The 20,843-nt window shown below is 40.7% G+C and overlaps 2 protein-coding genes across 3 annotated transcripts in view; one reads left to right on the forward strand and one right to left on the reverse strand.

Annotated features, from left to right (window-relative positions):
• The first annotated feature begins 1,073 nt into the window (after positions 1–1,073).
• On the forward strand, positions 1,074–10,284 carry LOC308479217 (embryonic pepsinogen-like). The gene is made up of 9 exons (XM_081009671.1): positions 1,074–1,162; positions 1,943–2,102; positions 2,963–3,080; positions 3,765–3,883; positions 4,869–5,068; positions 6,347–6,463; positions 7,429–7,573; positions 8,616–8,714; positions 9,954–10,284. Exons 4-9 carry the CDS (start codon positions 3,851–3,853, stop codon positions 10,089–10,091), a joined length of 732 nt encoding a protein of 243 aa, XP_080865797.1. The 5' UTR covers positions 1,074–1,162; positions 1,943–2,102; positions 2,963–3,080; positions 3,765–3,850; the 3' UTR covers positions 10,092–10,284.
• A 1,787-nt stretch (positions 10,285–12,071) lies between these two features.
• LOC308479653 (adhesion G protein-coupled receptor E3-like) overlaps positions 12,072–20,843 on the reverse strand; it is a 29,021-nt gene continuing 20,249 nt past the window's right edge. For both annotated transcript variants that reach the window (XM_081010424.1, XM_081010423.1), the window contains exons 13-20: positions 20,346–20,516; positions 19,591–19,785; positions 19,212–19,447; positions 18,539–18,605; positions 17,705–17,796; positions 17,209–17,377; positions 14,168–14,266; positions 12,072–12,751 (exon numbers count right to left, since the gene is read on the reverse strand). In XM_081010424.1, coding sequence (XP_080866550.1) covers positions 12,689–12,751; positions 14,168–14,266; positions 17,209–17,377; positions 17,705–17,796; positions 18,539–18,605; positions 19,212–19,447; positions 19,591–19,785; positions 20,346–20,516 — 1,092 coding nt within the window. In that variant the 3' untranslated portion in view covers positions 12,072–12,688. The remainder of the gene's footprint in view (positions 12,752–14,167; positions 14,267–17,208; positions 17,378–17,704; positions 17,797–18,538; positions 18,606–19,211; positions 19,448–19,590; positions 19,786–20,345; positions 20,517–20,843) is intronic.

Consider the following 20,843-nt stretch of genomic DNA (forward strand, 5'->3'; position numbering starts at 1 on the left):
CATTTCACCCAGCCTCACACCAGCACTTTTATTTTTTTAATGTTCTGGTGAGCTACACATGAAGAAAGATGTGCTAAACTTTCCATGTGCATCAGAAGTAGATTTACGTGTGTGAAGAAGGGGTGGAGAGATGATTTTAGCTAGTTCTTATTGGGTCATAGGAGCATGATGGAATGGCTTTGAATGCCTATAAGAAAAGTAATAAAAGCTGGTGAAAGAAAGTAGAATAAGGTGAGAGAAAGAGAGGACTCCACTGTGTGGTTAGGTAAAAAGAAGGTAGACAAAGGTGTCAACAGAGAGGGAAAGGGGACAGGCAGAGAGCTGACAAAGGGAAGAATTGTGAAAGGAAGGAAGACCTGTAAGTGGCAACAGAGAAAGGACTAAGAAAGCCCAGGAAGGAGGCTATAGTCACAGGGGGCAGGGGTGGGAGAGACAAGAATAAGACGGTGAATGTTATTAGTTAATGGCTAACATCATTGCCCCCACAATCAATCAAAGAGACTGAAGTTAAAGCAAATACAGATTTCAGCAGTAGTAGGCACTTCAGTTCAGATGCCAAGTCTGGCAGAAGCTGATTGAATTGTATAGAAAGCAATGTTGCCATACTGGCAAAATTCTCAAAGACAAACAAGCAAGCAGGCTCAGCCCCAGTATTGGAAAGCCACCATATTTCTCTGTAAGCAAGACCACAAAGACAATGAACATGCAAACCATGGGCCTGTTCAGTTTGCCTGGATGAATTTCTCCACTATCTCTAGTCTTGAGTCTGGACTGGTTGAAGACTACTGGCCTACTTTGACCATCAGCACATCTTCGTGGTTTCAAATAAGATATGAAAATATAATGCGTGGCAATTTATTCACTGGATTTATTTATAACTGAAAATGTTTTATGATGAAGACACACCTTAGGGAGAATTTCAGCGTATTTACAAAGAAATATGACTGGTCAGTTTTGGTTTCCTGGAATGGGAGGGGCTTTCTGTGATGAAATATCATAATTCACCCTTTCAATAACATTGACTACTTCACAAGGAGCTATAAAAGAAGAGCATTTCTGCAACAAACACTAGAGAAACTGGAGCAGCCTCTGCTGAACAAGCAGGATGAAGTGCCTTAACAGTTCTCTTCACCATTATTACTCTCTCCGAATGTCTCTTTAAGTAAGTTTTCGTTATATTGCTGATATTTACTTCACAGACATATGTGCTTTCTGATTAACTAATCAAGCAAGAGAGAAAAGGAAGTGTGAATTGTATCTACAAATCTAAGAATATATATATAGAGAGAGAGAGAATGTGTGTGTGTGTGTGTGTGTGTGTGTGTAATGTGTGTGTGTGTGTGTATATATATATATATATATATATACACACACACACACACACACTTATATTTGTGTGTATACATAGATACACACTGCATCAAACCTATTCTTAAGTTTTGGGCTATAGAGTGGAAAGACTAATTGCAAAATAAGCACATTTCCAGGAGAGAAAAAATACAAGCATAGTCATTCAGACCTTTAAAGCCCTAAATGGCTTTGGCCCTGCATACCTGAAGGAGTGTCTCTACCCCCATCATTTTGCCCGGACACTGAGATCCTTCTGGCAGTTCCCTCTTTGCAAGAAGTGAGGTTATGGGGAACCAGATAGAGGGCCTTTTCAGTAGTTGCACCCTCCCTGAAGGAACGAGGCAGAGGGCCTTCTCGGTAGTGGTGCCCGCCCTGTGGAATGCCCTCCCATCAGATGTCAAGGAAATAAACAACTACCTGACTTTTAGAGGGCATCTAAAGGGAGCCCTGTATATGGAAGTTTGAAATGTTTGATATCTTACTGTGTTTTAATCTGTTGTAAGCCACTCAGAGTGGCTGGGGTAACACAGTCAGACGGGTGGCATATAAATATGTTGTTGTTGTTGTTGTTTGTTTGTTTCTTTTGTACCAGGATTTCTTTGGAGAGGAGGAAGAGTCTAAGAAAGATTCTTAGGGAGAAAAACTTGCTGGAAGATTTTCTTTTGAAAAACTGTTATGGCTTCTATTGTCAATACCTCCCTTTTACAAAAAATGGCCAGGTGTCTAAGGAACCGCTTCTGGATTTCTTGGATGTGAGTTCATGTTTTTCTATTATCAGTTTGCTGTGCTGCAGAACAACATTCCCAAATATATTCATGAGGCTCAGTTGAGACCCTTTTAATATTTATCTCGGCATGCAGGCTTAAGAACATAATAGGCACAATTAAGCAAGACATAGTCATTCCCACTAAAAGCAACAGAATACGATTTAGTCATGGCTAGCTTAAAGCCTTGTTGATTTCTATGGGACATGTTGAAACTAACTTTGGATGGATTGTACCCATGATCCACCCATAGTTAAGCACTTTGAAATCCCATTGACACCCAGGGGGAGCTAGATGCAAAAGAGAACAGAGCTCTTGCACCTTTGATGTTTCCAACAGGAGTGATTTCTCATCATGCAAACTTAAGACCTGCTGAAATCCCCTTTGCTAAATAACAACCCTAATTCTACACATCCATTAATGGTCTGTGAGTCCTGACTTCCTTTGCATCTGGCCACCCTACTGAACCACATGTAGGGCAAGTTGGGGTGATGTGAGCCAGAAAAATATTATTTTACCTTACTGACTATGCACAGAAGGACACCGGGGAAAATTGGTAGCCCTACTGTTGTATCTTTGCTGATTGTAGGTTACGTTTCTGTGCATCCAGCTTGAACATTTTGATGTTTATTCTTCATTTATTTGAAAAAAAAACAACCCTTTCTGGATGAACCAATTTTTGCCAAGAATCTATTTCCTGCTTCCACCCTTCAGTTAGTTATGTGGCACTCAAATTTACAGTGATTAGCTTGCATATCTGTGAGGAACTAAAATTTTCAAAAGTCTAAAAAAAGAGAGAAGTAACCGAAATAAGTGTTACAAAGTGTATTTGTTTTATAAATCAACAGCTCGAATATTATGGAACAATCTACATTGGAACCCCGCCACAGAAGTTCTCTGTTGTTTTTGACACTGGGTCATCCGATCTCTGGGTACCATCTGTCAAGTGCAGTAGTGAGGCATGCCGTAAGTAACTGAGTACCTCAATGTAGTCAAACATGTTAGTCAGATGTAAAAGTGGTGGTGGGGAGCTATAAGGAATGGGCTCATTATTTCACAACCAGAAATCCGGAGTCTGGTTGAGGCTATAATTCCAGTTACCTAGGACTCACTGAATGCACAGGGACTTGCTTCTGAATAAATATGCATTGGATTGATGAGTGAGCCTCCAATCCTATATACCCACTTTCCTGGAAGGAAGTGCCATCAAAGTCCATTAGAGGCATTTACTTCTGAGTAAACACGCATAAGAGTATACAAGAATATCAAGTGGATTTGGTTGTGTGAAACTCAATTCCCATCATCGAACACAGACATTTTTAGTTAATGGTACGAAAATGTTAGAATGAATATATGCATGTGTGTGGGGAGAGAGAGAGAAATGGGGGAGGGAAAGAAAGATTCAAGTTTCAATATCAGGGAATCATTTTGTATTGGGTAAAATTTATTCAGTTAAATAATAATAGCTCCCAATTTTATCTAAATATTTCCTGCAGGTAGACTAACAAGATTGCTAGTATTTTCCAAACACCCTTTACTTTAAAATTTTACAATAGTTTTATTTTATACTGTGATTTCTGCCTGATATCTATGATTAATTAAACACTATTTTTATATCTATTTAATGCTTTCTTTCTTTTTTACTTTTAGTAAAACATCGGAGGTTTGACTCATCTAAGTCTTCTACCTTCCGCAGAACAGGAAAACACTTCCACATTAAGTATGGAACCGGAAGCATGAAAGGAATCTTGGTATTTGATACAGTTAAGGTAAACTAATAGTATTATACAGGTACAGTACAATGTTATACTCAGCTATTGGTTCTGTGCATTTCCAAGGCCAGTGAATCTCAGCCTGTTTGAATGCTGGAACTCAAACTTTAATGCAGGAAAAACAAAACAGCCCATTATTTTCTCTGGACACACACACACACACACACACACACACACATATACATATATACATAAATACATATGTAGATCTACATATGTAGATTATATGCTGCAGATGGATGCATATAAAGGAACTCAAAACAAAATATATTTTAACTTAATAGCTTTGTTTTATTTTTTGTTTAAAAAGACTTTACTGAGTAATCGAAACATTATACAATACAACAAAAAAGAACCAACTGGTGACTTACTATGATAGTTCTGTGACACATACTTAGATATCACTTCATATCATAGAAAGGTTCAATCCAATATCAATCAAGAAAATGAGAATTATTATTATTATTGGGGGGAAGCAGAAAGGGCTACTGCCAAATAAAATAAAAAATGGTGGGAACATGCCAACCCTGAGTTTGATTTTTAATATACATCAAAGCATTCCCCACATAGCAGCATAGTCCATTGATTTCTTGATTTTTAATTGCCATTGTTAGCATCAAAGTAATACAAAATTGAAGCAGTACAAAATCATGGGATCCTGAAGTAAATGTCAATGAAATTGTTGAGATTTACTTCTGAATAAAGACGTTTAAAACTGGGATGTAAGTCACTCTTACCCGCTATCCACATTTGAATATTATTCTCTGGAAAGCCAAATTCCATACATGTTTAAAAAGAAAAGCAAGACAGAACACTGCTTGATGAGGTTTCCTTTTTGTTAACATGCACAGGGCTGCACCTTCAATACATCGTGTGTGTGTGTGTGTGTGTGTCAATAAGCAGATGAACATCACTAGTAGAACCCTGCTCTGTACTTCACAGCTTGATATAAAAGTAAGGAGATACTTTGCTTCTCTCCTAGGTATCCAGTCTTTCCATTTCTCATCAGGGATTTGGCTTGAGTACCACTGAGCCAGGTAAAGCCTTTGTCAACACGCCATTTGATGGGATCCTGGGCTTAGCCTACCCCTCCCTTTCTGAAGAAAAAGCAACTCCGTTCTTTGATAGCCTGATGAAGAAAGGCTTGCTTGAGAAACACCAATTTTCTGTTTATCTCAGCAGGTAAATACTATTTTGCTTTACTGCTAAGTTGATTTGTTGACTGCGCCATCTTGCTCTTTGCTCCTTGAGAGAAGAGCTTTGCTTTAAGGGAAGAGCCAAGTTCAGGTGAACTATGTTGATGTGGGAAGGTAGAGAGTTGAGGCTGAGAGTGAAGACGGAGAGCATTCTATAATTTATGTAAATGCAGAATAGGAAATTAGATTATATCTCATCAGTATAGCTCACATCGCTTTTGATTTTAATTTAATATTGGATCACCCTCCTACCTAAAAACACTTATGGAATCTTTGTTCCCAATTGCAACGGTACCCCATCCAGAATAATGGGAGGACAGCATTACAAAGACCTTTTCACCTGACTATTTCTAAGGTCAAGTAGTCAGCAAAATGTATTGTTATGAGTTGTGAGAGGCGTAGGCTGTATGGCAAGACCCTTTTAATTCCTGGATCCAACAAGTGTTAAAATCTAATCAAGGATTCGAATTCCTGGAATAGCTAGGCTAGCTTCTTTGCTGAAGTGATAGCCTAGGTGATGAGTTATCCAGGCAACAAAGGAAGGATCTCTGTTCTAGCCAGCAAATAAGTGGGACCCCCTCCTTCTACTTGCTAGTAGTTAGACAGACAAAGGCCAGAGTGAAGGGTGGAGTGATGTCAGCTAGCCTTTCTAGGGCAGAAGGCAGGAAGGCAAACAGTATGTGGAAGCAGAGCCAGTCACAAGCAAAGACAACCAATTCTCGCTTTCTTCCACATTCTCCTCCCTGCTGTGTATATAATGGCAGCAGTAAGCCTGACTGAGGGGAAGGCATCTCACAGGCAATGGCACTCCCTGGACTGGGTGCAAGCAAGCAAGCAGGCAGGCAGGTGAGGCTGGCTGGAGGTAAACTGAGGTTGGTGGAGTAGAGGCCCCTTCTGCAGAATGGCCTCCACTGCCCCAAACTGGCTTCCTTAAAATCACAATGAAAACCAATTAGGGAAGAACAAATCTTATGAAGATTATGAAGGGGGAAGTCAGTGTGTGATGTACAAAGCAGAACAGGAAGCATGGTGATATGGAGAACAAAACAGGAAAAGTATACAGTATTAACAGCATTCACCTTTCAGAATCTTCATTGTTCACAATTAGGTACTGGTGCATTACGAATGTTCCTTTCTTTTTTTCCTCTTTCGGTAGTAATTTGCACAGAGGTACAAGAATATGATACATTCGTTTTTTAACATGCAGTTCAACTTATTCTGAATGAATGGCTTGGTAACAGCACACCATATATTCATGTTTCAGAAAGAAAAGAGGAAGTGAGTTCATTTTTGGTGGAATTGATCAATCTCACTTTACTGGTCGTATTAATTGGATACCTGTTAATTATCAGTCTGGTTTTTGGCAGATTGCACTAGATAGGTAAGCAGGAATTATTATTATTATTATTATTATTATTATTAGTTGTTGTTGTTGTTGTTGTTGTTGTTGTTGTTGTTGTTGTTGTAGCATTAAGGTATTCTTAACATATGGACTGCCACAAGGGAAAGTAGCTGCCGTCTACAATAACACTGGAAAATTTTTGTGACTAATATTCATTGGCCAAATCTATACTGGTCAGTTATAACATTAAAATGTGTTATAAAAATATGACACCAGTGCTGTGCTGTAGAGAAGCAATCAGTTGGCAATGGGAAATTACATTGAGAGCTATGTAACTTTAAAATAAAATCCTTCAATTGTGTTTTTACATATCAGTGCAGATCCAGCCCTAGTTATTGGCTAGCTAAAAATATAAGGCACAAAAGGAAATGAAGAGAAGGATTTGCAATAAAATGTAAATACTAATATGCAGTTTACTTTGTGTTTGCAAGATGTCAGTTGTTAGGATGAATTGTCAATGTTATTATCATTTTATTTATTTATTTATTTATTTATTTATTTATTTATTTATTATGTTGATGGTGATCTACAGTGTATATAAGGACAGGTTCCTGCCCTGAAGACCTTACAATCGATAGTTCATGCATTTTGCTTTACTACCTTCTACAGCTTCCAATATGTGATGTAATATTGGCTAGTACAACGGAGAACCTAAGCTGCATAGGGATGGATAGCTTCCTGAAACCACTTATCATATCCCACTATCCATTTTGTTTTAAGTCCATGTTTGGGGACGGATAGTATGTCAGTGGTAGGGCCTATGTTATGCATGCAGAAGATCCCAGGTTTAATAACTGATATCTCCAAACGTGGTTAGAAGAACCCCACATTTTAAATCCTGGAGAGCTGCTGCCATTCACCATAGACTATATTGAGCTCGATGGACCAGTGGTCTGATCCAAGGCAAGTTCTATGTCTTACTCTAATGATTTCTCATTTCTCAGCGTTTTAGTGAATGGTACAGAGATTGCCTGCAAAGGTGGATGCCACGGAATCATTGATACAGGGACATCCCTCTTACTTGGCCCAAAATATGATATGATTAAAATCGAAAAAGCCATTGGAGCCACTCCAACGTACTTTGGCATGGTAAGTTTTACTTTCTGGCCATTGTCTTCACACAGTAGCTGAAAGAGACCCCATATCATTAGCTGAGCTCACAATTCAGATACATGCAGAGTAAGGTGCTTAAGATTATGCTTGACCTTGGATTCCTTCTTGCATCCCAGTCCTAGTCTTCACAGTACTTCATGGCATTGCTCATGCACACTAATGTGCCTGAGCATAGGGGATATGGCAAGCAAGGCTTTGTGAGTATGTAGTGAGAGTGCAGTAAGGAGAGGCAACGGTAAGAGCAGGAAAAGGAAACAAACTGGGGTTTGGCTGGACCAGTGTGACATCCAATGAAAAAATGGGCCTAATGTTGAATTAACAAAGTTAGCTGAAGTGAGGATATGTTTTTCATGGGTTTATTGGCTCTTGGCAAAAGAGGACCTTTAAGAGTTATGCAGAAGAAGGAAGTTCAGCAGATGTACCTTGTCATGCAACCTTAAACTTGCGGAAGGTCCTTCTTCAGTACAAATATGAAATGTGCACAATTCTTTTGCACTCCATCTGCAGAGAGAGGGGGGCAGGCTTTGCTGCTATTATCTAGTACCATTGCCTCTCCTCAAAATAGTTGTATTCAGAGTTGTGATATCTTTATTTTCCCCAAACAGTATATTTCAAGAAAGAACAGACATACAGATTCAGTATCTCAGCATGTCATCATCGCCTTTAGAATGGGGAATTTGGTCTCAGAGCAGAATTTAGAATGGATGGTTGTATCATCTGAATTGAGAGGAGATGGTTTGGGATATGAAGACTGGACTCAAAGCTTTGAGTTTATTTGTTTGCAATCTTTGGCTAGATGCCCTGTTTCCGTGCTACAATGCACTGTTCAGACCTGTGTGCTACATTTGATGGTCTGAAGAGAAGTCCAGAATACTCAACTTCTCACTTAAGGTTCTTTCCTGAAATTGACACTGGAACGAGTCCACTGTACTTCTTAACCAAGTTTGAGGTTTGCCAGTTCATTTCCTTCATCATCAGAGCAACACAAGAACTCAGCTCTCTTCCTTATCTTTTTCAGAGTGAAATCAACTGCAGTAAACGCTCCAATATGCCAGATGTTGTTTTTGTAATCAATGGAATCCACTATCCTTTGCCTCCATCAGCCTATACTCTTAAGGTACATAATCGTTCTCAAATCTCATTTACTTGCCATAAGAATGCAAATTCAAAAGGGGTTGGGGCAGATTTAAAGTGCAAAATCTTTATGAACACATGGGCTGAAAACAGAAAAAATGGAATAAATATTTTGGGGGAAATAATATCAGATATGCTGAAAATGTCAGAAATGCTGGGCTAATACATGCATGTCTGATAGGGAAAAAATCAATGCAAATTCGGATAACGGCTCTGTTCTGCTGAGCAACATCCCGATTCCATACCAACATGATTTATTGATTGTATTGTATCTCTGTCTACAGATATTTTATCTCTGACCACAGAATAATTATCCCTATCCCCGTTAGTGCAAAACCTGGGTGCCCACTCATCCTCAGGACGCATATTACATCTTCCATCAAAATGTAGCAATGTATCTATGGAGCACTCAGGTGTTCCAAGTATTTGCATGGAAGTTGTAGAGAAGACAAAAGGTGGAAGCAAACACTATTTTTCCTCCCCTCGTTTCCTCCTTGTGGTGATGAGGCATTCTAGAGAGTTTCAAAATCCCATGGACCAAACAGGAATGTGGATGGGCCCATGCTATACACCTGTACTGTCACTGCCTCTTGCATTCACTTGAATGCTGCCTTTGTGGCAGGGGGCAAGGCAGGGGAGGAGATAGGAAACCATTCTCTTGTGCTCTTCATCAGCTCCACAGGGAGGAGCCATAGCTCAGTGGCAGAGCATTTGCTTTGCAACTTGAAGATCTCCAGCATTTCCAAGTAGGGCTGGCTAAGATTTCTGCACGAAACTCAGTCAGTCGAACTGTAGACAATACTGTTCTAGAGGGCCAGTGGTCTGACTCAGCGTAAGGCACCTCCCTGTGTTCCCATGATTCCAATGGGAGTGTTCCCCACCCCCACCCACTACCTTTGTAGGCAAAAAGCATTTTGGAATTGTGGAGGATTCCTATCACTTTTCAATACTTTGCTTATTTGTACAGTTCTCTGGCTTGTATTGATTGGGAGATCATCCTGTTGATTAAGAGACCAAATACATAATGTACAGTCTTGTGCACTATTACTATTGTACTGTTGTTGTATCTACATTATTTATCTCCTTTGGAGACTTTTTCAGGAGAAACTCTTCCTTCTTTGCGCTGGAATGTTACTGTATGCATTGTTACCCAATTACTTTCTGGGATGATATTTTTGTAGAACCTCCTGCATGTGATGACTATCCTTTTCCTTCTCTCTAGGAGAAACAAGGCGGCTGCTTTAGTGGTTTCGGATACTCATCTGATGGCAGTTGGAACCTAGGAGATGTGTTCATCAGAGAATACTACAGTATCTTTGACCGGGAGAACAACCAAGTTGGACTGGCAAAGGCAGTCTAAAATAATTGTGCCTTTTAACAACAGCAAGTGCTGTAATCGTTCATCTAATTGACTTACGCAGATAGCATTTTAACTTCATAGCCATGTATTTGAGCTAATAATAGCAACTCCAATAATGTCCTTTAAAAAGTAATATTTGGTAGCACTGTTGTGGCATATATGATCTGAAAATTATGAATTTCAAATAAAAAAACTGTCCAAATCTTCTTCTTTTTTTGTGATTCATGTACAAAATCCTATAACTAATGTGAGTGACGCTGGGGTGCCATTTCAGATGTCAGTGAGCAGGTGAGGGGAGGGAAAAGGCGAAGGACAAAGGCCCACTCAGAATCACTCGAATAGGCTCATCCACACTTCTGCTTCTCCCATGACTAGAAAGCACGAGTCCAAATGGTTTTCTTCTTGACCCATGCTTACTAGGCATGCTTCAGAGCATTTTCCCCCCATGCCCCATTCCTTTCCCAAAGAAAACCCACTCTTTAGTGCCAAATCAGAGCAAAGATCAGCCCGGAGAAAACCCAAATTGCTGTTTGCTCCAACTGAGCACTAAACAGCAGTTTTCCCTGGGGGAAAGCAGCAGGAAAATAGGAGTCTCTGGTTCCTGTAAGCTCTAAGTTCTGCAGAGATTTTGACTTAGTTCTCTCTCTCTCTCTCTCTCTCTCTCTCACACACACACACACACACACACACAGAGAGAGAGAGAGAGAGAGAGAGAGAGAAACTTGGAGCAAAGCAAAGTACTTTCCTGTCTATTCTTTATATTTTTGTGGTTTTTTCACAATTAATCTAATACAAACAACATAGACAACTTCAAAACAGATACATATTATCTGTTTTTCTATATTCTTTTCCCATGGATAATGGATAAGGATGATAGGAGTTCTAGTCCAATAACATCTTCAAGGCCACATCGTCTCCCTGCATTTTTCTTAATTAAACAATTTTGAGCATTGGAAGCATAATCTGAGTAAAGTGTCATAAATCCTCCTATCCCTTACTGACCACAGTACACAAAAGGAAACCACACAGTCTTGCAAAAGAAAAGCACAGATCTTCTCAGGAAGGAGATGCTGTGGCCAAACATGGTTTAAGTTCTTAGGAAGCCTTACCTGTGAGGAAGTTGGTGTCACACAGTTATTTTCTCAGAGGGATGGTGGAAGGCTGACTCCATCACTGAGCAGTAGAAACTGTTGTGGTGATTTAAGTGATCCCAGGCATGTTTAAAGGTTTAATATTACTCCAAGCATGAGAAGAAAATCATTTGCTGGCCAACTAGTGGTTCCAGTCAGTTGGGAGTTAACTGTCAATTGTTGGTAGGATAGCTGAGATTTGTCAGTTGAGGAGAAAGGGGGTGATAAGTTATTTGTGAGGGTTTTTGGTTGGTCAGACTGTCCAAGCAGTCAGAATTCCAACCAGAGGAGCTTTGTGGTTCGAGGATGGATTGTCCCAAATGGCTAGCCAGGGTTCTGGGAGTCTTTGGCTCAGATACAAGTTTGGGGTATTTGGACTGAGGTTTGGGTCACTCGGAGGCTCGTGCTGGCAGCAGTGTCTCAAGTCTTCAAAGGCTTTCAACAAGCACCTTTGAGAATACGATAGTACATTTGACAGGGCAAACAGACAGGTTTTGCTGCCAAGGCAACCTAGAATAATTGTGCCTGTTCATGTAATCAGCTTACCCAAATTTCATTTTAACTTCATAGCAAGATATTTGAGCTAATAGTAGTGATTCCAATTGTGTTGTTTTAAAATAAGCATCTGGATGGTGTCTTTTAAGAACCTGCAGGTGTGAGTGCTAATATGGCATAGAGTGTACAATCTGAAAATTATGAATCTCAAATTAATAAACTGTCCCAAAGCTAAGGTTTTGCTTTTTGCGATTCATGTGTGAAATCCTATAGTTAATCTGAGTTAAGATAGGGCGCCATTTCCGATGTCAACAAGGGGGGCAGGAAAGGGAAAGAAAATAAATAACAACAAGCGTTTTCAGTGTTTCCTGGTGTTTTTCTCTCTCTCCACACTCAAGAATCATCGTATTTGTGTATGTATGTATGTATGCATATATGTATACATATTTCATCTCAAGTGACAGCAGGTGAAATTATTAGCTGAGCTTTTCTTCTGTTCCCAAATATTTGTGAGAACCTGGGTTTCGAAGGAAAATTTGCCTCAAAGGCCTCAGCCAGAATATGAATATGAATATATAGGTACAGACTTGATCAGTGCTACCTAAAGTAAGTAGTTATTGCCATTAGGCTACTGTTGCCAAGACACTATGAAGCAGTCCCAGTGACAGCCACGAGTCTTCTCCTCTGTTGGTTCAATCAATGTCCATTGCTTTGTTAAGCTCATCATCTTCTATTACCTAAAACTTCAACGGGCAACAGGAGTGTTTGAGATCTACAGTGTATCGTAATAGTAATAGGAAATGTCTTGAATATGAGGATTTCCATGGTTTTTTTTAATCCTGGTACATTAAAAAGCTGGAAGGCAACCAAACAAGGAATAATTGCTTGGATATGAAAAATTCCTGTAGTTCGTCCAGTTTCATTCAGTTGTATTTTGGATGCAGAAGGAAGAGACCAAAACATGGTATTTGATTATGGCTCTGTCCCCCATCCCACCATCTGTTGATTCGCTGAAGCAGTGCTTTCCTCTTTCCTCTGGAAAAGATAAGGAAAGAAGTTCCTTAGGTCACAGGCTATGATACATAAGCAAAAGAGTGCAAAATTCAGAATATGTGAGTCTGTCTACCTTTAACACAGAAACCTATCGGCCACTTCAGCCTTTAAGAAACCAGCATTTAACAGCAGGGAGAATTTTCTACAACACTCAACCTGCAACTCTAATAGTAAAAAACAGTCCTTTTAAAAACTGTAATCCATAATATCTGAACACATTTCCTACGAAACATTCCATGAAATACTGGATCTATAAAATCTGTTGCATCCCAAGTTGGCTGCACTGCAATCACGCGATGGTATTGGGACCAATTAGGGCGCAATTGCTGTGCGAGCTCCAGGCTGCACAATGAACAACATGTTCCTCCCATCATGTTCCTCTCTGTTAAACCCTGCAAGGCAGTGATCAGTACTAGGGTTATAAACCAAATAGTTTATTAAAATATGAGCCTGAAATTAAGGCTGGGCGGAAATTCCCTTCCAGTGGGTGTGGCCAGTGGGAAGCTGCAGTAAGAGCTTTGCACCATTTCAGCAGAATGGGATTTAAAAAAAAGCTTGTAAAAAAGAAAACCTTTGGCCACCTGATGAAGTTAAAGAAAGGAAACCCCTCTCAAAACTTCCAACAAATTTCCTTTCCCCACCCCCATGATATTTTGGGAGTCTTTCATTCTCTTGCAATGAATGGTTGAAAAAGAAAGTTTCAAAATGTCCAGCACAGGACAGGTCAAAGTGATGTTTTTTATTACAGGCAGAGCTCTGATTGCTCTCTAGAGTTCATTGAGGTTGCACTGAGGTTTCACTTGACTCAGCAATTTACTGCTGAACCAGAAAGGTGGAGAAAAACTCCCAGAAATGAAGGTACAACATCATGCAGAGCCTACACCAGCATTGCTCCTTCTGGCCAGGTATATAATAATCCCACAACAGCTCAGCTATCTGTGAATAGATGGTATTTCATAGTAGGAGGAACAAATGTCCTGGAGAAGCAAATCCGTCACCTATAAAGGGCAGATGTCCTAAGAATGTGAAATTCTGTGAATATTAGGGCTGAGAGATGCAAGGTTAACCATATCACTGCTGGTTAGAGAAAATGTCTGGATCATGCATCTGTCTTACCATGGGGACACTGACAGGTACAGAAATCATAGACATCTCAGAACCTGCATCAGCATTACTCTTTCTAACCAGGCATATGATACCCAGATGATGGCCCAGCTAACTTCTCCCAGCTACAATCTGTGGAGAGATTATGCTTCTACTAGGAGGATGGCATGTGCTGGAGAAGCATATCTGCCCCCTAAATGTGCAGATATCCTATGGAATGCCATGAATACATGGCGGAAGCAAGGGTAACCATATCATTATTGCTACGATATCTGGATTATGCACCTTTCTTACCATGGGATTGGTGATGGGGACAGAAGTCATCGTCATGTCAGAAGCAGAAGGCTTGATATCTTTCTTGCAAGAAATCAAACGCCAGTAGGTTTCTCTTACCTGAGGATTCAAAATACAAAGCTACTAGGAAAAGATTTCTAGTCTCCCCATAAAAACACTCCCTTGCATCGCTGCCTCTTCTTCTCACATGATGCTGACAATTGTGACTATCTAACCTTTCTCCTCTCCCCATTTAATTGCCCCATGTCACACTTTCCGCAAACTAATTTTCCTTTTGAAGTATATGCTTGTTTCTTCCCCACTGCCCCTCTCCTATTTGATTTTTCCTTTCAGATTTTGATGTATGCCCTTCCTTCTTGAGTACTTCAGTATTCACACTAGTGACCATCGTTTCCTCTTTTTCTCAGTGCCTCCTTTGATATCCATCTTTAGTCTTCCCTATTTGGGGCCTGTCTTTGACCCCATCCTCCACAGAGGGCTGTTTTACCTAAACTTGTACATCACTTGTTAACACTTTGTTTGATGCCTCATCACTCAGTGATTCACAGCTGCAGGTCTGAACCGTCTCTGTTGAGCCTATTGTTCTTTTTCTGATCTATCTCTGGAATGAGCCTCTCTAGCCAACACCACATCTCCTTTCATGTGTCTCAGTGGCTGTATGCTTTTCCTTCTATCACACATCCTTTCTGTCATTTCCAATACATTCACAATGTTCAGTTTTCTCCTGCTTCTCCCCACTCTCAACCTATTGTTTCTCATCTTAACTCTCAGGCCCTCTCTTAACTACATCCTGTCTTCCCTCTCCTTGCTTCTCTAAAATAAATCTCAGGGTTGTGCTCATAGTCCTCACTCATGAGAACGCCAGTATTGCCTGATTGCACAGTGGAGAGTGAAAAACTGCCAGGGAAAAAAAGAGGGAACAGAGTAGTGCAGATGCTAGCTGCTGACTAAAGTTCTAGCCTCAGTCAAATCCTCCTAGACTCTGCAGTCACTAAAGCATAGCCTATGTTGCTGTTAGGATATTTCCGTTCCACCTTAAAAGGGAGCAGGCTTTGTGAGTCAGAATCTGCGCATTTCCTGTTCACAGGATGTTTATGTTTTCTGTTGCTTTCGTTTCTCTCTCTGTGTCTGGAGACACTGATGCAGGCAGTCATGTTTTTCTTTGTTCTGATCAACGCTGAATAAACTTGTAAATAATGCTCTCCTGAGTGCGACTTCTGCTGTGCATTATCTGCTGATAGAGAGTGTGCATCGGCTCTAGAACGTTCTGGAGCTCATGTCGCTAATTGCTGATACTGCGTGTCTACGGGAGATCGATGGATCGTCCGGCAGCCGGCTTGGGGGCCATGATGGACTTTATCTCCCTGGCAGTATCCCAACAGTTGCATGCATATAACAAGCAAGCAAAATGGGACAGATTATTAAAAGTGATTTATACACTCTTAATTAGGTTATATGAAGATGAGAGTGCAGAACAAAAAGAAAGAAAACAGAATGGCACAGATTAAGTTTTACCATCTACCATCGCTGCAATAACCTTTAAACAAATGCATGGAGATGAGGATGCTTCAAACAGAGCTTTTGAGAAGCACTTTAAGGCAGCTTCTGCACCGACATTAGAGCTGAAAGAGGATTGTGGAGGCTACTTCAAAGTGTTTCTCAAAAGCACTCTTTGAAGTAGCTTGTATGCTTCCCATGCAAGCAGGCAGGCAGCAGCAGCACCACTGGGGGAGGGTATTGTCACAGTTGCCCAGCCACTCACTTCATAGAAGCACGAGCTGCTTCAAACAGTGCTTTTGAGCAAGATTTAATCCCTATCATCAGACGATGAGCAGAGATTAAACCCTGGTGCCTTGGCTGTGTGAACCTTTTTCCTCCTGGGAACAGGGCACACAGCCAAGGCAGGATTAAACATTGCCCTCCCAACCATCATCTGACATCATCACCTGATGGGTAGGTGGGTGCATTTTGGGGGAAATGACCTCCTCACATGCCAAATTGGATACCTAATAAACCCAGAATAGCTCCCAGACTGTTGGTTCCCCATCCCTGCACTAGAGCATAACCTCTATTGCATGCATGTAACAGCCAGCCAAATTGAAGCAAATTGTTCGATGTGATTTATATACTCTTAATTAGGCTTCATAAAGTCATTCCACTTGCACCAGTTAAGAGAAGGAAGGGGACAAACACTGTCAAAAGTGAGGAGTTTAGTTCTGAATACCTGTAGTAGCAATATAAATGGTCATTGGGGAATCATAAGAGGAGGAGGAGGAAGGAAGTTTCTGATTCTGAACCCAAGGTGCACTTGCAGAGCTGATCTGCTCAGTATTGGCTGCCAATCTCATTCTGTTTCTTTGGAGTGAGTATTGCAGGGAGCAAGGAACAAAACTGCCCCTTGTTCAATGGTCCACCAGGAGTCAGCCTTGAAAATTTGCACTAAGTTATATCTTATTGTCAATTTACATTTCTTAGTACAGAAAGTATTGATCTGATGTGCAGAGATCTTTCCTATTCTACTTAGCTCAAGAGGATTCTTGAAGCTTCTCTGTGTGAAAGAAGCTTCATGATGTTTGAGAAGCTGAGTACAGCTGGTTTGAACTGGTTCTGTTATCTCTTTCTGTCAAGGTCATGCAGACTATAATAGTAGGGCCAGAAGGCGCCTGGGTTTCACTTACTTTCTCTTTCTATCTCTTTTCTGTCTGGTGTGGTGTTCTGTGGGTTAGTGTTGAGTTTAAGACTTATTATAAGTACTGTAAGTTTAAGTTAAGTCTGCTGCAACTGGATTTCTTATGGACAGTGCCAATCCTGAATGTATTGGATTTGAGACCATTATGCTCATTTGCCTTCAATAGCAGTAAAGCTCTGCTGGATGAAATATTCATTGCCTCTGGTCTAAGTTTTTACTCCGCTAAGTATATGTTGGAATCTGCTCTGGATCAATATTGAGTAGAATTTAAATGACACTTGTATCCTATTGCCCCACATTTTATTTGATATTGCTTGCTCTAAGTGCTGCCCTCTCTTGTTCCATACATTACCTTCTTGTTCAGCAAGCAATGCACCAGGAAGATGAAGAATCCCTGCACACTGTTGGTGATTGTGAACAGGTATGCCATTACCTCAGCCAGAGGGCCAAACTGAAAGAGGCCTAGACACCAAGTCACACCCAGGATGAATACATGGGCCATTGCCTTGAATGTCAGTGACCTACAAAAGAGGAAGGCAACAGCATGGATGTCATGAAAAGGTAAGGGCAGTACTGGGAAGTTGTATTATCTGAACGAATCCCAGACAATCCTCTTTTTCTCGGTGGCTGTCCTTGAAAGTACATGTTCTTCACTCATGTTTGATAGAAGGAAACCAAAGCTTCATAAGACTTGGAAAAGTTGTGGGTAGCAATGGAAAGCAGTTAAGATTTGCTATAATGTCTGAAGTGTTCCAGTAACTCAGGTGCCAAATCACTAAGTCCAGTTTTTTAAATCACCACTTAAAACTGGGCAGCTGGATTTTGCACTACTATGTGGTTTATCTTACCTCGTATTTCTGAGGGTAGTTATCTCAGAATTGAGAGATGCAAGTTTCATACGCAAGATCATCAGAATAAGGCAGAAAAACATAATGTTGATCTGAGAAAAAGAAAAATAATTTGAGAAAGGATAAAAAGTGCTCCACGGGAAAATGTGAAGCATAATTCTTAGGACTGTTGCATTTTGTGAGTGGGGTTCAATTGCAAAGCAGTAAATTTATGTTGGGCAATGAAAACAAATTTGGTGCTTACATGCAATAAACCCGCTTGTAAAACACACACACACACCAGACCTTTTGCAGGAAATAAAATGATGGGGCAATGTACTGGTAACTCATGTAACTGCTCCATGAACTAAGCAGAAATAATAAACTGGGTCATTGTATAACCTTCCCGCAAATATTGTGAAAACCAATCAGGATGACATTTCAATGAACAAACTCTCTGGAATTCACTTTATTCATATCCAGCTTCTAGATGAGTGATGCAGATTCACTATCAGTTTGAAAAAGTTTCTAGTGACATTGCAAAATTATTTGTAGCCCATATCAGTGTAGCAAAAAGGAGATATTGCACATTATTGATAACTAATTAAACTGAAGGCATGAGGGCAAATATAGAAGTAACTCTCAGGACTCCTTTCAAGTATTAGATGAAGCCAAAGACCTGGCCTAGATCTGGCTGACAACAAGAATTATGAATTCTGCACCTCAGCCCATAAAAGATTTCCTTTCCTTTAGCAGTTATAAAGCAGGGAGATGTTCAACAAGCAGTCTGTGTTTTCTTGTCTTTTTGCCCCATTTTCCTGTTATTTTTAGAGAATGAGAGCTATTTTTACTGACCACGATTATGGCACAGACAGGTCCCAGGAAGCTCCAGATAAAACCTTTCTCATGGTTAAGCCAGCAGCTAAGGAAAAAGAAATACCATCAGCATAACTTTTGGAAAACCCACAAACTCCAAAACTGCAGTTACACCTGAAAACACGGCTACATGTACACAACATTATATAGTCTACATTCAGTGTTCACTCAGCTTGTTTGTTTGTTTTCCCCTAACTAGTCCACACAGTCTGGAACTATTCCTCACTATATACCCCTCAAAAACACTTTTTCATAAATGTAGTTTCATTCTGAAAATAGAAACCCAATGCAGATTGATTCTGTTTTATGTCTAATGCCCAGTATGTCCATTTGAATATAGATGGAGGAGGATCCAGCGATTGCAGGGAAGGTGGGATCCACATCTGCCCAGTGACGTTCTAACTAAGATCACAGTTACCACTTCCTTATTGTGTTGGGGTGTGTGGAAAGGGCTTGGAAAACCTTAGCTGGTCTTTGTGTCTGTTAGCCCACAAACCTGGGTCTGTAGAGTGATAATAAAATCTATCAGTAAATACATTCAAGATTGAGGTGCACTAGTTACATGGGCAATCCAATTATTTTAAACAGAGGACTTCAAAGGATGACCTTTGCAGATCTCCCTGCCTCCCTATATTCTAAAACGGACACTTACTGATAATGGGTCCCATAGGACCCGGGTGAAATTGCTGCAGAAATGCCAACTATCATGGCAGGGAGCCCATAGCCACAGAGGTACATGGATATCTTCATGCACTTGCTGGTACCGCCGTAATTTGCCACTTTCAGGTTCTTGACGATGATGAAGAGGTTCACACCTTCCAAGAACATCCACACAAAACAGGCCAGGAAGAGGTACTGCAGAGTCCCAGCTATGACCGAGCACAGGATCTGGAATGGAAATAAAAGGCGCCCTTTTGTCAGTACTCAGTACTAGAATCCTGTACTGCTTTGGATCAGAGTGCATGACTGGATGGGGTAGTGAGCAGAGTTATCGAGTCTCTGCCATATCCTTCAAGGATGTGCCAAAATACCTTGTTCTGTGTTTTGTCAATTCCGATTAAGAAGATGAGGTCTGCAAAGAAGAGGCACAAACTCAGCTGCAGGTGGATGAAGGTGCTGCTGTTTTGGACGGAGCGGCAAAAGAGAAAGGTAACAATGGACAAGAAGAGGCAGATGAGCGAGATGTTCAGTCCAATGTAGCTGATAATGGAGAGGATCAGAGCTCCCTGTAACACAGGACAGTGGCTCTCAGAACCAAAAACTGACTTTTGATAAACATGGTTTTTTTACACTTCATCTAGCAGATTTCGATTCCATAAAGGAACAAAATCCTCAGCTTCCACAAGCTCCAGTGATTCCATAAGGGAAATTAAAGTGATCCTGAGCATCTTGCTGAAATGTCTATCATCTATCTATCTATCTATCTATCATCTATCTATCTATCTATCTATCTATTAAACCTAATAGTTATGCCTTAAATACAATAAAAAGTTGGTGTGCAGCACCTCAGCCTGATTCCACCCCCTCACCAGTGTGGCACATCAGGTGTCTGAATTGCCCTTTTAACCATTAATGATGACAGAGAAACCTGCAGCAGTTTGCAGAAGTATTCTATGAACGTGTTTCTCCACCACTAACTCTGGAGTAGCCTCACACTATCTAATCCATGAAATACGGTACTATAACAGGACCCAAAACAAATGGATTAGTGGTGACTTAGGGTCTGGTCTTTCACTCTTTCCTCCAACAGGGAACTCAGACATTGTCAGGCCTAAGTCTGACTTACCTGCTTGGGAGTGGGGGCCATCAGCACAGCAAAGTTGGACAGGTACTGACAGCTGCATTCTGAATGAGTGCTGTTAGACTGGAGGAGCTGGCAGCCCTCAGGGGACCAGGCACCACTTCTGCTTGCAGAGTCCCAGTGGACACAAACCACTTTTTCCTGGGGAACTTTATTCTGTAAGAAAGGGGAAGGGTTGGAGGAAGATCTGGAGAAAGTCCACTGAAAGTTATGCGTCTTTCTGGTGCAAAGAATAGGAGCCGCAAAGTAACAGGTAAAGAATACATGACAAACAGAATGAACTACGGTATGTCTACGACAACATTTCTGATAAACTAGGATACCTGCTTGTGAATCTGAGTGTCAGGGAGCAAAGCTTGGATGTATACAGGGAGTTCAGCTGAGGGTCTTGTCCCAGCTCTACATTTTCCTTGACATTGGGGGAGGGGTCTCTCTCACGTCTTAATAGATATTCACAATATGAACAGAAAAAACACTTCCCTG

The sequence above is a fragment of the Podarcis pityusensis genome (assembly GCF_964106645.2).
Source record: "Podarcis pityusensis genome assembly, chromosome: 6".
Classification (NCBI taxonomy): domain Eukaryota; kingdom Metazoa; phylum Chordata; class Lepidosauria; order Squamata; family Lacertidae; genus Podarcis; species Podarcis pityusensis.